Source organism: Pristiophorus japonicus, chromosome 6 (genome assembly GCF_044704955.1).
Source record: "Pristiophorus japonicus isolate sPriJap1 chromosome 6, sPriJap1.hap1, whole genome shotgun sequence".
NCBI classification, from domain to species: domain Eukaryota; kingdom Metazoa; phylum Chordata; class Chondrichthyes; family Pristiophoridae; genus Pristiophorus; species Pristiophorus japonicus.
Window position 1 is genome coordinate 155,597,055 of NC_091982.1, and position 15,817 is coordinate 155,612,871.

Here is a 15,817-nt window from a genome sequence, read left to right on the forward strand (position 1 = left end):
TGTGGCCGCAGCCCGGCACCGAAACAGAGTGCCGGGCTGCACGCTCGTGGCAGGGACCCCGTGAGAATCGACACGGAGGCCGGACCAGTAAGTCAGCAGGCAGCGCAAAACGCCGCCGTGCACTTCCCCTTTAAATTTCACCCCACGAGCGGAGTGGGGCCCAGTTCGCCACTCGCGAGGCTGAAACTGACATCGCCCGCGGCAGCCTCACGGGGCGCTGCCCAATTTCTGCTGTGGGGAGAAAAGGGGTCGCCACATGCGGCGACGACGTCATCACCGGAGCCACAGCAGCCCGGGGAGCTATCAGTGGAGTCGCGGCATTACCGGCTTCGCACCTCCACTAATCCTGCGTGATTTCGCAGGAGCCGTAGCATCCCCACCCCGCCCCCCCCCCCCCCCCCGAGGTGAAAACTCGCCCCGCTAGCGCCTCCCGGAGGCCCTAACAGCCCACAGCAGCGGAATGTCACCCCCTTGTTCTTTTATAATATCATCAGCCAAGCAATCTTGTTAGCTGACACTGCAAGTTTGAAACCGATTCAGACTCACAATCAATATTACAGAAAGCCTCTTTGAAAGTCCCAGAGCAGCTCACAGGCTCCTCCTCCTTGCTCAATTCAGCAGGCTGCCAATCAGACTCATAATTGGAAGACAACATTTGTAGTTGAATTGAAAGACTTGGCTACTCTGCCCAGGAACTGCCCAGCAACAACCTAATTGTTGCAACAGTGCATCAACTTAAGCTGGGACATGTTTTCTGAGAGTGAAGCTGGGTTTTAATTACATGTGTACGAGAGAGACTTAGAGGCCATCACTAAGCTAAATCTTGTAAAAAATGCTTCATATTTGTCACAGCTATATTTACTTTATTAGCCGAGGCATAGAATACAAGAGCGGAGAGGTTATGATTGAACTACATAAAGCTGGCTGTGGAGGCCAAGTCACTGAATATATTTAAGAGGGTGATGGATAGATATCTAGACACAAAAGACATCAAGGGTATGGGGAAAAAGCGGGAATATGGTGTTGAGATAGAGGATCAGCCATGATCATATTGAATGGCGGTGCAGACTCAAAGGGCCAAATGGCCTGTTACTGCTCCTATTTTCTATGTTTCTATGTTTCTGAACACTAGTTAGGCCACAGCTGGAGTACTGCGTGCAATTCCGGTCACCACATTACAGGAAAGATGTGATTGCACTCGAGAGGGTACAGAGGATGTTGCTTAGACTGGAGAATTTTAGTTATGAGGAAAGATTGGACCGGCTTGGGTTGTTTTCTTTGAAACAAAGGAGGCTGAGAGGCGACCGTATTGAGGTTTTTAAAATTATGAGGGCCCTTGATAGAGTGGATAGGAAGGATAGTGTCAGCTGTGGCTCAGTGGGTAGCACACTCACCTCTGAGTCAGAAGGTTGTGGGTTCATGTCCCACTCCAGGAGCTTGAGCACATAAATCTAGGCTGACACTCCAGCGCAGTGCTGAGGGAGTGCTGCACTGTGGGTAGGTGCCACCTTTCTGATGAGATGTTAAACCGAGGCCCCATCTGCTCTCTCAAGTGGCTGTAAAAAATCCCATGGCATTATTTTGAAGAAGAGCAGGGGAGTTATCCCCGGTGTTCTGGCCAATATTTATCCCTCAATCAACATAACAATAACAGATTATCTGGTCATTATCACATTGCTGTTTGTGGGAGCTTACTGTGTGCAAATTGGCTGCCATGTTTCCCACATTACAACAGTGGCTACACTCCAAAAAGTACTTAATTGGCTGTAAAGCGCTTTGAGACGTCTGGTGGTCGTGAAAGGTGCTATATAAATGCAAATCTTTCTTTCTATAGGAAGGACCTATTCTCTTAGCAGATGGGTCAACAATCAGGGGGCATAGATTTAAAGTAATTGGTAGGAGATTTAGAGGGTATTTGAGGGGAGATTTATTCATGCAGAGGGTTGTGGGGGTCTGGAACTCACTGCCTGAAGGGTGGTAGAGGCAGAAACCCTCACCATATTTAATAAGTGCTTGGATATGCACTTGAAGTGCCGTAACCTACAGGCTATGGCCCAAGAGCTGGAAAGTGGGATTAGACTGGATAGCTCTTTGTCGGCCGGTGTGGACACGATGGGCCGAATGGCCTCCTTCCCTGCTGTAAATTTCTATGATTCTATGACTGGTTCCTCACACGTGCCATTTTAACCAATGTCACACTGTCCCACCAATGGAGGGATCAGTGAGGTAGATCTTGGGGCTGAAACTGCCCTCTGCCCATTGGCCCTCCATTACTACCAATATGATTGCGGTGGTAATAAGATCGTAATTGCCCTTTTTTTGGTCATAAACGTAGCGGAGTCTTAGTTCCCGGTGGCAACGGCTGTTTTCAATGGTGTGGCTGCGGTGTGGTGTTTGCACTGAGAAATTCCCCAATTATCCATTTGATGCAAAACCATCATGCTTACGATGCAGCATCATCATCATAGTCAGTCCCTCAAAGTCAAGGAAGACTTGCTTTCACTCTAAAAGTGAGTTCTTAGGTGACTGAACAGTCCAATACAGGAATTACAGTCTCTGTCACAGGTGGGACAGGCAGTGGTTGGAGGAAAGGGTGGGTGGGGAGTCTGGTTTGCCGCACGCGCTTTCCGCTGCCCGTGCTTGCTTTCTGCATGCTCTCGGCGACGAGACTCGAGGTGCTCAGCACCCTCCCGGATGCGCTTCCCCCACTTTGGGCAGTCTTGGGCCAGGGATTCCCAGGTGCTGGTGGGGATGTTGCACTTTATCAAGGAGGCTTTGAGGGTGACCTTGAAATGTTTCCTATGCCCACCTGGGGACCGCCTGCCATGCCAATGCAGTTTCTCCCTGGCTGCCTTAAAGGGCAGGTTTTGCAGCTGTGTCTTTAGTTCGTCTTGACCTTTCTTTGCACAGGCTGGCCGCTGCCCTGGAAGCTCAGAATGCTCTCATGCACGCTGGACAACAGGGCACGCAGCCTCTGATGGCGTCCAGAGTGTGGCTGCTGCCATGCAGTGTCAGCTGCAGGCTGGTGCTGCCCAGATCTGGCTTCGCTGCAGGCTGCCTCCTGGGCTGCTCGGCAGTTCTCTGCTGGAGGGGGTTGGCGCACCCTGACTCGCCTCCTTGGGGGAGGCCCTTGTTGAGGGGCTTCGTGTGCCAGCTCTCTTGCCTGCCTTCTGTGGCCATCTCCCAGGCCCTCTCCATCATGCTCCCTAATGGTGCCCACGGCCCTTGCCCGCTGCCTCTGCATCACTTGCCCCTGGCGCCGCCTTCCCCTCCGTGCCTCGGGGCATGCACAATGCGCAGTAGGCGTTGGCCTGCCAGCACTGCCCCCATCTCAACACCCTCCACAGGCTGAGGCTCCTCGAAGTGGCCTCCCTGTTCTACAGCTGGAAGGCCCCTCCAGCACTGGGCAAGCAGTGCACACTGAAGACAGCGGTGCAAATTAATAGAATTAAAATAACGGATTTTAAAAGGAGGAAAAAGCTCCTCAAGGCTGATTAATAATTTGATGTAGAGAGATACTTAAAAAAAAAAATAAGTGTGTGAACTGTCTCCAGTGGTCTTTCTCACCACCCCCCCCCCCCCCCCCCCGCCCCTCCAAGCTGGCATGAGCTTCTGTTAAATCAACAAGCCTTTAAAAGGCTCCGGCGGTGAGCATCTGCCACAAGGCAACACCGGAAACAAGCAGCTCTTGGGACCGCCAAGGGGCCGCACAACTTCAGAAGGGGAATCTCGCTTCCTTCCCGGGACCTCGGCGGTGTGCACAGTGATGATGCACCTAAGAGTGCTGTCACTCACCACCGCGGAAGTGAAGGGGAAGTGGTGCAGAGCTGCAGACCGCTGCAAGCCTGCGTCAGGGGAATTGCGCTGTCGGCAGCCATTTGACGGCAGCTCGGCGGTCGATGCACTCTGCAGCGTGGCTGCCGGGTTAAGGTGCAAACGGTATTTCTCAGAGGGGCAATTTCGGCCCTCTTGCCTTCGGTCGATGGTTTAACACAGGTGCCCGTTTTACGTCTCTCCTGAGTTTTATTTCCATTTGAAGTCAAGATCTACCCCAGTGTCTATAAGCCACCTTTCGTGCTCACAGTTTCCATGGTAACCATTAGATTTTGCTTGTCATGCCTGTGATTGTAATAACGCCACGATTGCATTCAGAAACCGAGATTATCATCATCCTCTAGATGCACGTCAATCAGTAACCTTACCCTGTATCTCCGAGCCAAGGTTAAAGTAATATCCTGTGATTAATCATCTCAAATTTCAGGGTATAATGAGTAGCAAAGGTAAAGTTATTGATGGCGAGCGTGATGCAAGGCCCTGGGTTAAATGGCATGTGTTAATTAGTGTGATCATCATTCAGGCCATCAACCTGTTTGTAACCCGTGTCCTTACCAGAGGTTGATAACTCCTCGGTGTCAGTGCATGTGTGTGAGGTGGGGGTGGGGGAAGGGGAGGGGCCATTGGAGGTTTCATATACAATAATAACTTGGATTTATATAGCACCTTTATATAGTGTCAAATTTATCTGTTTTGTCTTATAACATTGCTGTGAATCGTTTTACTACGTTGTTGTTGTGAAATGTCCCAAGGTGCTTCACAGGAGTATTATGAGATTTAAACAATGTTGACACCGAGCCACAATAGTACAAATTAGTGCAAGTGACCAAAAGCTTTGGTCAAAGAGGTAGGTTTTAAGGAATGTCTTGAAGGAGGAAAGAGAGGTAGAGAGGCAAAGAGGTTTAGGCAGGGAGTTCCAGAGCTTAGGGTCTAGGCAACAGAAGGCATGGCGACCAATGGTTGAACGATTATAATCAGGGATGCTCAGGAGGGCAGAATTAGAGGGCAGACATCTCGGGGGGGTTGTGGGACTGGAGGAGATTATAGAGATAGGGAGTGGCGAGGCCATGGAGAGATCTGAAAATAAGGACGAGAATTTTAAAATCGAGGCATTGCTTAACCGGAAGCCAAAGTAGGTCGGTGAGCACAGGGGTCATGGGTGAGTGGGCCTTGGTGTGAGTTAGGACACGGGCAGCCGAGTTTTACAGAATGATATACCTTCTTTATATTCACAAACGCTATGTTATAGATTAACAGATATCCAGGACTGAGTTCCAGGCCGAAGGTCAGTTGCTTTAAAAAAAAACAAATGACATAACACCTTTCACATCCTCAGAATGTCCCAAAGTGCTTCACAACTAATGAATTACTTGTGAAGTGTAGTCACTGTTGTTATGTAGGCAAACATGGTGAACAGCAAGATCCCACAGGCAATCATGAGATAAATCACCAGTGAATCTATTTCCGGTACTATGGTTGTGGGATGAATGTTGGCCAGGACACCAGGAGAACTCTCTGCTCTTCTTCAAAAAAGTGCCAAAAGATATTTCACTAATACCGAACAGGTGGTTTAATGTCTCATCTGAAAGACGGCGATATATATAAGTAGAATGTTAGATAGCGGGGAATGAGGTATAAGTGGGATCTAACTGAGAGGTCAGGATTGCTTAGCTATACAATAACAGATACATGAAAGTAAGATACCAATTGCAATGTAATCGAGGGGGTCAGATGGTTTATATATCGAATTATGGATACCTGGGAGTGGGTACAGGGTGAGGTCTGTTGGAGGCATTTTAATAGAAATGAAACCCATCTGGCAACCTAGGACACGTCACTGGCAGACTCCACATGAAGAGAAATGATTGTCCAATTTTTTGGCAGAGATCTGTGGATTGGTTCTTAATTACAGTCACACCATATTACTTATAGCTTCTGCTTGAACAGATATCTGCACTGGCCATTTGTCTCAATCTTTGTGTCTGTAGCCGAGAGTTGTCTCCAGCGTGTCTCTGGAGATCAGATGCAGCTCGTCAAGTGAGGCACTGCCTCACCTGAAATTCTACACAGGCCTCCCGCCAGGCAGTTCTGGGATTTAAATATAGATTGTCTGTCTGGTTCTCGACTTACTGCACTTTTAAACAGTTGTTTTTATACAAAGTTCAAGTTGTTTTCTTGTAAAGGATCGGGCTGGATTTCCAGCTCATTGCCGCCTGTGTTTTTGCCCCGGAAGGGCGGCAATGGCTGCGGTGAGCTCCCCTGGGCAGGTGGTGAGCTTTCGCCGCCCCGCCGGGGTTTCCAGGGCTGGTTTCGGCGGGCCACGGAGCATTACCGCCCGGAAGAGCCGAGCCGGTGTGCAACGCCCCTGGTTGTGACACCGGTTTGATATTTGGATCTCGCCCGATCCGTAGCGCTCCGTAGAGAGGCTGTAGTGAAATAAGTAATGTCCACCGCCGGTAAGTGTGATTATTTTCTTTTTCAATATTTTAGCGATTTATGTTGTGGTGGCGTGAGTTATTTATTGGGAATGTTTTTGGTGGTTTTTTTTCAGATTTCCGCCCCCCCCAGGCCTCTCTTAGAGCGCTCCCGGGCCGGCTGTTTAGCTCGGGATTTTCGCTTGCTCAGTGGCCTAGTGTCCTAAGAGAGGTGTACAATGCCTCCCTTAGCGCCCGCTCCACACTCAGGGCACAGCTGATGAATTTTGCTGACTGAGGTGCAAACTCTTCTCGGGCGCAAACTTTACCGCCCCACCGCCATTACCGCCCTGAAATCAGCAAAGCCGAAAATCCAGCCCTAACCAACAGCCGAACAACGCAGTGATAAAGAGATAACACATAGATCCTACGTTTGGTAGTGGGATGCCTTGATAACGCATTAGCTCGGTCAGGCATGTATAGCTAGCTTTACCTCAAGAGACTAGCATCCAGCAGATAGGTGAGCCCCCTTCCTCTGGGGCTCTTTCCCTGCACCCCACTGCCTTGGTGATATCTTTCCAGAAGTTTCTCAGAATCCTTAAAGACTTACATTTATGTAGCACCTTTCACATCCTCAGGACTCCCCAAAGTGCCAATGAAGTGTAGCCACTGCTGCAATGTAGAAAACATGGCAGCAATTTGTGCACAGCAAAATCATACAAACAGCAATGAGATAAATGAGCAGATAATCTGTTTTAGTGATGTTGATTGATGGATAAATATTGGCCAGGACACTGGGGAGAACTCCCCTGCTCGTCCAATTGTGCTATGGGATTTTGACATCCACATGAGAGAGCAAACGGAGTCTCGGTTCATTGTTTCAAATGAAGGGCGGCACCTCTGGCAGTGCAGCACTCCCTCAGCACTGCACTGGAGTGTCAGCCTGTGGGACTTGAACCCACAACCTTCTGTCTCCGGGACAAGAGTGCTACAAGCTGAGATGCAGAAGACATCTCTTGCACCAACCCTCCTGTCACTTTCTCTAACTCTTGCGCAGTGCCTCCTTGCCTCTCTTCTGTGAAATGCCTCAGTGTGTCCTGTTACATTAAGTGTAATTATGTAGGGTGTAAATTGTTTGAACGGTGCACTGACACAGCCTTCTCTTTTCTGCCTCTCTGTTCTCTGCAGCAATTGTTAACCCGAAGCAGCCCAAGGAGGCCCCCAAGAGTTTCAACTTTGACTATTCCTACTGGTCCCACACCACGGTACGTAGCCCACCCTCAACTCGTCACATGGAACCGAGCGGAACGGAGCAAGCAGCTCCCAGACCACCCTCCCACTATAGGGAGCTTTACCCTGTCCCTGCCCTGGGAGTGTATGATGGCACAGTATAGAGGGAGCTTTACTCTGTATCTAACCCGTGCTGTAATTGCCCTGGGAATGTTTGATGGGACAGTGGAGAGGGAGCTTTACTCTGTATCTAACCCGTGCTATAACTGCCCTGGGAATGTTTGATGGGACAGTGTAGAGGGAGCTTTACTCTGTGTCTAACCCGCACTGTATCCGCCCTGGGAGTGTTTGATGGCACAGTGTAGAGGGAGCTTTACTCTGTATCTAACCTGTGCTGTACCTGCCCTGGGAGTGTTTGATGGGACAGTGTGGAGGGAGCTTTACTCTGTATCCAACCCGTGCTGTACCTGCCCTGGGAGTGTTTGATGGGACAGTGTAGAGGGAGCTTTACTCTGTGTCTAACCCGTGCTGTATCTGTCCTGGGAGTGTTTGATGGGACAGTGTAGCGGGAGCTTTACTCTGTGTCTAACCTGTGAAGTGATTGTTCATTCAGTAATGAAGTTGTAATATCTTCTTTATGAGATCACAAACACACACTTACAAGATGGTTCCATTACACAGGAACTTGTCAGGTGACCTTGTAACCTGATGTGTTTATTGTATTTACAGCAGCAGTTGCATTACCACAGTAATCCCCTAGGTGGAGCTCTCTATTACAGAAGTCAGCTTAGTTTAATTCGCACATACCCATGTGGTGCCACTGGGTTCTTCTTGGTGCTGCCATTAAGTACCTGGGGATTGAAATTCCTGTCCCCACCCAATTTAAGAAAAGGAGGAAGTGTTCCCAAACTCATCTACTTTTGCTCAAAGATTAGTGAGGCTAGGAAGTCAAGCTCAGATCTAAGTGGCTGAAGTTCTACCAGCTCCTGTCACCCTGCGATTCTGAGCCCCCTCCTGCAGTGACTGTGTCTGCACGGATCTTCGGAGCTCCTTCTTCTTCCTCATCCTTTCCATTCTCATACTGTTCGTTCATCTGTGACAGTGTGAAGCAACACCAATCAGGTGGCCTACATACAGAATGTACCCCACTCCCCCCAACCCCACCCTCCTGGCTGACTCAGGGTATTGGGGAGCAGAGTGGGAATTACAGTGTCACCCATGCAGGCCAAAATCTTTTCTCAGGAATTATAGTTTCGGAAGTAGATCATTTGGGTTTAAAAAGGAGATTTATTTTCCTCAATCTGTTGCAGTCAGGTTACATAGAAACATAGAAACATAGAAAATAGGTGCAGGAGCAGGCCATTCAGCCCTTCTAGCCTGCACCGCCATTCAATGAGTTCATGGCTGAACATGAAACTTCAGTACCCACTTCCTGCTTTCACGCCATACCCCTTGATCCCCCGAGTAGTAAGGACTTCATCTAACTCCCTTTTGAATATATTTAGTGAATTGGCCTCAACTACTTCCTGTGGTAGAGAATTCCACAGGTTCACCACTCTCTGGGTGAAGAAGTTTCTCCTTATCTCGGTCCTAAATGGCTTACCCCTTATCCTTAGACTGTGACCCCTGGTTCTGGACTTCCCCAACATTGGGAACATTCTTCCTGCATCCAACCTGTCCAAACCCGTCAGAATTTTAAATGTTTCTATGAGGTCCCCTCTCACTCTTCTGAACTCCAGTGAATACAAGCCCAGTTGATCCAGTCTTTCTTGATAGGTCAGTCCCACCATCCCGGGAATCAGTCTGGTGAATCTTCGCTGCACTCCCTCAATAGCAAGAATGTCCTTCCTCAAGTTAGGAGACCAAAACTGTACACAATACTCCAGGTGTGGCCTCACCAAGGCCCTGTACAACTGTAGCAACACCTCCCTGCCCCTGTACTCAAATCCCCTCGCTATGAAGGCCAACATGCCATTTGCTTTCTTAACCGCCTGCTGTACCTGCATGCCAACCTTCAATGACTGATGTACCATGACACCCAGGTCTCGTTGCACCTTCCCTTTTCCTAATCTGTCACCATTCAGATAATAGTCTGTCTCTCTGTTTTTACCACCAAAGTGGATAACCTCACATTTATCCACATTATACTTCATCTGCCACGCATTTGCCCACTCACCTAACCTATCCAAGTCACTCTGCAGCCTCATAGCATCCTCCTCGCAGCTCACACTGCCACCCAACTTAGTGTCATCCGCAAATTTGGAGATACTACATTTAATCCCCTCGTCTAAATCATTAATGTACAATGTAAACAGCTGGGGCCCCAGCACAGAACCCTGCGGTACCCCACTAGTCACTGCCTGCCATTCCGAAAAGTACCCATTTACTCCTACTCTTTGCTTCCTGTCTGACAACCAGTTCTCAATCCACGTCAGCACACTACCCCCAATCCCATGTGCTTTAACTTTGCACATTAATCTCCTGTGTGGGACCTTGTCGAAAGCCTTCTGAAAGTCCAAATATACCACATCAACTGGTACTCCTTTGTCCACTTTATTGGAAACATCCTCAAAAAATTCCAGAAGATTTGTCAAGCATGATCTCCCTTTCACAAATCCATGCTGACTTGGACCTATCATGTCACCATTTTCCAAATGCGCTGCTATGACATCCTTAATAATTGATTCCATCATTTTACCCACTACTGAGGTCAGGCTGACCGGTCTATAATTCCCTGCTTTCTCTCTCCCTCCTTTTTTAAAAAGTGGGGTTACATTGGCTACCCTCCACTCGATAGGAACTGATCCAGAGTCAATGGAATGTTGGAAAATGACTGTCAATGCATCCGCTATTTCCAAGGCCACCTCCTTAAGTACTCTGGGATGCAGTCCATCAGGCCCTGGGGATTTATCGGCCTTCAATCCCATCAATTTCCCCAACACAATTTCCCGACTAATAAAGATTTCCCTCAGTTCCTCCTCCTTAATAGACCCTCTGACCACTTTTATATCCGGAAGGTTGTTTGTGTCCTCCTTAGTGAATACTGAACCAAAGTACTTGTTCAATTGGTCTGCCATTTCTTTGTTCCCCGTTATGACTTCCCCTGATTCTGACTGCAGGGGACCTACGTTTGTCTTTACTAACCTTTTTCTCTTTACATACCTATAGAAACTTTTGCAATCCGCCTTAATGTTCCCTGCAAGCTTCTTCTCGTACTCCATTTTCCCTGCCCTAATCAAACCCTTTGTACTCCTCTGCTGAGTTCTAAATTTCTCCCAGTCCCCAGGTTCGCTGCTATTTCTGGCCAATTTGTATGCCATTTCCTTGGCTTTAATACTATCGCTGATTTCCCTAGATAGCGACGGTTGAGCCACCTTCTCTTTTTTATTTTTACGCCAGACAGGAATGTACAATTGTTGTAGTTCATCCATGCGGTCTCTACATGTCTGCCATTGCCCATCCACAGTCAACCCCTTAAGTATCATTAGCCAATCTATCTTAGCCAATTCATGCCTCATACCTTCAAAGTTACCCTTCTTTAAGTTCTGGACCATGGTCTCTGAATTAACTGTTTCATTCTCCATCCTAATGCAGAATTCCACCATATTATGGTCACTCTTCCCCAAGGGGCCTCGCACAATGAGATTGCTAATTAATCCTCTCTCATTACACAACACCCAGTCTAAGATGGCCTCCCCCCTAGTTGGTTCCTCGACATATTGGTCTAGAAAACCATCCCTTATGCATTCCAGGAAATCCTCCTCCACCGTATTGCTTCCAGTTTGGCTAGCCCAATCTATGTGCATATTAAAGTCACCCATTATAACTGCTGCACCTTTATTGCATGCACTCCTAATTTCCTGTTTGATGCCCTCCCCAACATCACTACTACTGTTTGGAGGTCTGTACACAACTCCCACTAACGATTTTTGCCCTTTAGTGTTCTGCAGCTCTACCCATATAGATTCCACATCATCCAAGCTAATGTCTTTCCTAACTATTGCATTCATCTCCTCTTTAACCAGCAATGCTACCCCATCTCCTTTTCCTTTTATTCTATCCTTCCTGAATGTTGAATACCCCTGGATGTTGAGTTCATGCATCTAAACTGATGGGACAGTGTAGAGGGAGCATTACTCTGTGTCTAACCCGTGCTGTACCTGCCCTGGGAGTGTTTGATGGGACAGTGTAGAGGGATCATTACTCTGTATCTAACCCGTGCTGTACCTGCCCTGGGAGTGTTTGATGGGACAGTGTAGAGGGAGCTTTACTCTGTATCTATACCTGTGCTGTACCTGCCCGGGGAGTGGTTTATGGGACAGTGTAGAGGGAGCTTTACTCTGTATCTAACCTGTGCTGTACCTGCCCTGGGAGTGGTTTATGGGACAGTGTAGAGGGAGCTTTACTCTGTATCTAACCTGTGCTGTACCTGCCCTGGGAGTGGTTTATGGGACAGTGTAGAGGGAGCTTTACTCTGTATCTAACCCGTGCTGTACCTGCCCTGGGAGTGTTTGATGGGACAGTGTAGAGGGAGCTTTACTCTGTATCTAACCCCGTGCTGTACCTGCGCTGGGAGTGTTTGATGAGACAGTGTAGAGAGAGCTTTACTCTGTGTCTAACCCGTGCTGTACCTGCCCTGGGAGTGATTGATGGGACAGTGTAGAGGGAGCTTTACTCTGTATCTAACCCCGTGCCGCACCTGCCCTGGGAATGTTTGATGGGACAATGTAGGGGGAAATTTACTCTGTATCTAACCTGTGCTGTACCTGCACTGGGAGTGTTTGATGGGACAATGTAGAGGGAAATTTACTCTGTATCTAACCCATGCTGTATCTGTCCTGGGAGTGTTTGATGGGACAGTGTAGAGGGAGTGTTACTCTGCATCTAACCTGTACTGAACGTATCCTGGGAGTGTTTGTTCTGTTGACGTTATGCCCTGCTTGTTACGGATTGATTGTCCTGAGGACCCTCTGTGCAGTGGACGCAGTTCAGTCCAAGCCCCTCGCACCAAATGGAACTCCAGATGTAGAAGTAAGCCTTAGTGCATCAGTGTCTAACGACAGCGCAATTTAGAGATGCACGCAGCACATAGGTGGGTGATGGGTGGGGACGGGTGGGAGACTGGGAGGGAATTGCTGAAGGAAGAGGCCGTGCTCAGCTCTAACCGTGACTGTCTTGTCCCTCGATTCCAGCCCGCCGATATCAACTATGCCTCACAGCAGCAGGTGTACCGGGACATCGGGGAGGAGATGCTGCAGCATGCCTTCGAGGGCTACAATGTCTGCATCTTCGCCTATGGGCAGACTGGGGCGGGGAAATCCTACACCATGATGGGCAAACAGGAGAAGGAGCAGCAGGGTATAATCCCGCAGGTAATGGGCAAGAGTGCTCTCACTGAGGGCCGAGGGCTGAGCTCTATGTGGCATCATCATCCACTGCCATTACTTTCAGCTATCGGTGACATTTAACTCCACAATACAGGCAGTGCACTCACTGTGTGTCACACCCACAGTACAGACTGTGCACACTCTACCCACACCCACAGTACAGACCGTGCACACTCTACCCACACCCACAGTACAGACCGTACACACTCTCCCCACACCCACAGTACAGACCGTACACACTCTCCCCACACCCACAGTACAGACCGTACACACTCTCCCCACACCCACAGTACAGACCGTACACACTCTCCCCACACCCACAGTACAGACCGTACACACCCTCCCCACACCCACAGTACAGACCGTACACTCACTCCCCACACCTACAGTACAGACCGTACACTCACTGTGTGTCACACCTACAGTACAGACCGTACACTCACTCCTCACACCCACAGTACAGACCGTACACTCACTGTGTGTCACACCCACAGTATAGACCGTACACTCACTGTGTGTCACATCCACAGTACAGACCATACACACACTGTGTCCCCACACCCGCAGTACAGGTAGTGCACTCACTCCCCACACCCACCAGTATAGACCGTACACTAACTCCCCACACCCACAGTACAAGCTCCGTACCCAGTGTATAAGCTTAATTTGTCGTCGATGCCTAGTCTGTACTCCATTTATAGATATTATAAAAGCTGGATGATCAAGTGCTGGGCATTTTCAAATGAGTCTGTTTAACTTGATGGCAATTTCACATATTTTTGAAAAATTCTAATTGCTAGTTAATATTTTTAAAAGCACATCCTGAGCTTGTTGCCTTGTGGTTAATGCTGTTGAAGATAATCGGGTTTGGTCAGATATTTAGCACTGATTCCCTGGACGATCTATCCGCCATACCACGTGACCTCAGTGCTGGTGCTGAATAATGGTGCCCCCTGGTGTTGCTGCTGAGTACTGCTGGTGTCTGCACATCAAAACCTTCTTCCACCCCACCCCACTCCGCGGAACATGTAAATCTCCCGAGGGGCTGGGCGGGCCAGACCCAGACAGCCTCATATCCATCAACGAGCAGAGCGGTGGCAGTGTTAAAAAGCAAACACCTTCCTTGAAGCTACCATCTGGGCAGAGGTTGGCCAGATTGAAAATCATTGCAATGTTAAACGGCTAAACTGCAAATACAGACAGCGTGGCATCTCCCGTTATAAAGTCCGTCCCCCCTCCCACCCTGCCTATGTGGAGGGCACAATGAAAATGGGTGAGGACCTGAAATGTCCAGTCCGGTCACTGGATGGGTGGCCATAAAGTGCCTGATGTCAGAACAATATGGCATGATGAAGGACATTGGCATTCAGTGGGCCTTGCACCCTACATGAAGAAGACCCACCTTTTATTGAAGTCTGCTTCAATAGAAGACCCAGAGCTGGCACTCTTCTGGAGACACGGCATTGACAGTATCAGTCAAAGGCGTAATGTCACTCCACTGCCATGCTACTGGCTCCTTTCGGGCTTCACCGGGGGAGTCGGGGGGGTCAGGGGTCATGTGTGACCTTGGGCCAATCGGCTGCCCTCCAGTGAATGAAGAAAGTTAATGATGGATTGTTGGCCTCAGCGGCCCAGTTGGTAACCTTTCCCATGGGTCAAGCAAGTCAGCATGAGCAAGCTGTTCACCATGATAAACGGCTGGATTTCTGGTGCGCTCGGCAGGAAAGGGTCTCACCCTGCAGTGTACAGCTGGTGTGCAGTCACAACTCTCTCCCTCTGTTCCCTCAGTACTGCACTGAAATATCAGCCTAGATTATGTGCTCAATTTCCTGGAGTGGAGCTTGAAGCTGCCCCAAACAAACTTATTTGATGTGCAGTGAAACCTGTCCAAACGGACCCCACCACAAATAATGATCACTTATTGACCGTTCCAAATAACTTACATTATAGAAACATAGAAACATAGAAAATAGATGCAGGAGTAGGCCATTCGGCCCTTCTAGCCTGCACCGTCATTCAATGAGTTCATGGCTGAACATGCAACTTCAGTACCCCATTCCTGCTTTTTCGCCATACCCCTTGATCCCCCTAGTAGTAAGGACTTCATCTAACTCCTTTTTGAATATATTTAGTGAATTGGCCTCAACAACTTTCTGTGGTAGAGAATTCCACAGGTTCACCACTCTCTGGGTGAAGAAGTTTCTCCTCATCTCGGTCCTAAATGGCTTACCCCTTATCCTTAGACTGTGACCCCTGGTTCTGGACTTCCCCAAAATTGGGAACATTCTTCCTGCATCTAACCTGTCTAAACCCATCAGAATTTTAAACGTTTCAATGAGGTCCCCTCTCATTCTTCTGAACTCCAGTGAACACAAGCCCAGTTGATCCAGTCTTTCTTGATAGGTCAGTCCCGCCATCCCGGGAATCAGTCTGGTGAACCTTCGCTGCACTCCCTCAATAGCAAGAATGTCCTTCCTCAGGTTAGGAGACCAAAACTGTACACAATACTCCAGGTGTGGCCTCACCAAGGCCCTGTACAATTGTAGCAACACCTCCCTGCCCCTGTACTCAAATCCCCTCGCTATGAAGGCCAACATGCCATTTGCTTTCTTAACCGCCTGCTGTACCTGCATGCCAACCTTCAATGACTGATGTACCATGACACCCAGGTCTCGTTGCACCTCCCCTTTTCCTAATCTGTCACCATTCGGATAATAGTCTGTCTCTCTGTTTTTACCACCAAAGTGGATAACCTCACATTTATCCACATTATACTTCATCTGCCATGCATTTTCCCACTCACCTAACCTATCCAAGTCGCTCTGCAGCCTCATAGCATCCTCCTCGCAGCTCACACTGCCACCCAACTTAGTGTCATCCGCAAATTTGGAGATACTACATTTAATCCCCTCGTCTAAATCATTAATGTACAATGTAAACAGCTGGGGCTCC

At 48.7% G+C, this 15,817-nt stretch overlaps 1 protein-coding gene across 2 annotated transcripts in view; it reads left to right on the top strand.

Moving 5' to 3' along the window:
* The window catches only part of kif1aa (kinesin family member 1Aa), a 511,950-nt gene that overhangs the window by 172,440 nt on the left and 323,693 nt on the right, over positions 1-15,817 (top strand). For both annotated transcript variants that reach the window (XM_070882200.1, XM_070882201.1), the window contains exons 2-3: positions 7,437-7,513; positions 12,671-12,850. In XM_070882200.1, the coding sequence (XP_070738301.1) occupies positions 7,437-7,513; positions 12,671-12,850 (257 nt within the window). The remainder of the gene's footprint in view (positions 1-7,436; positions 7,514-12,670; positions 12,851-15,817) is intronic.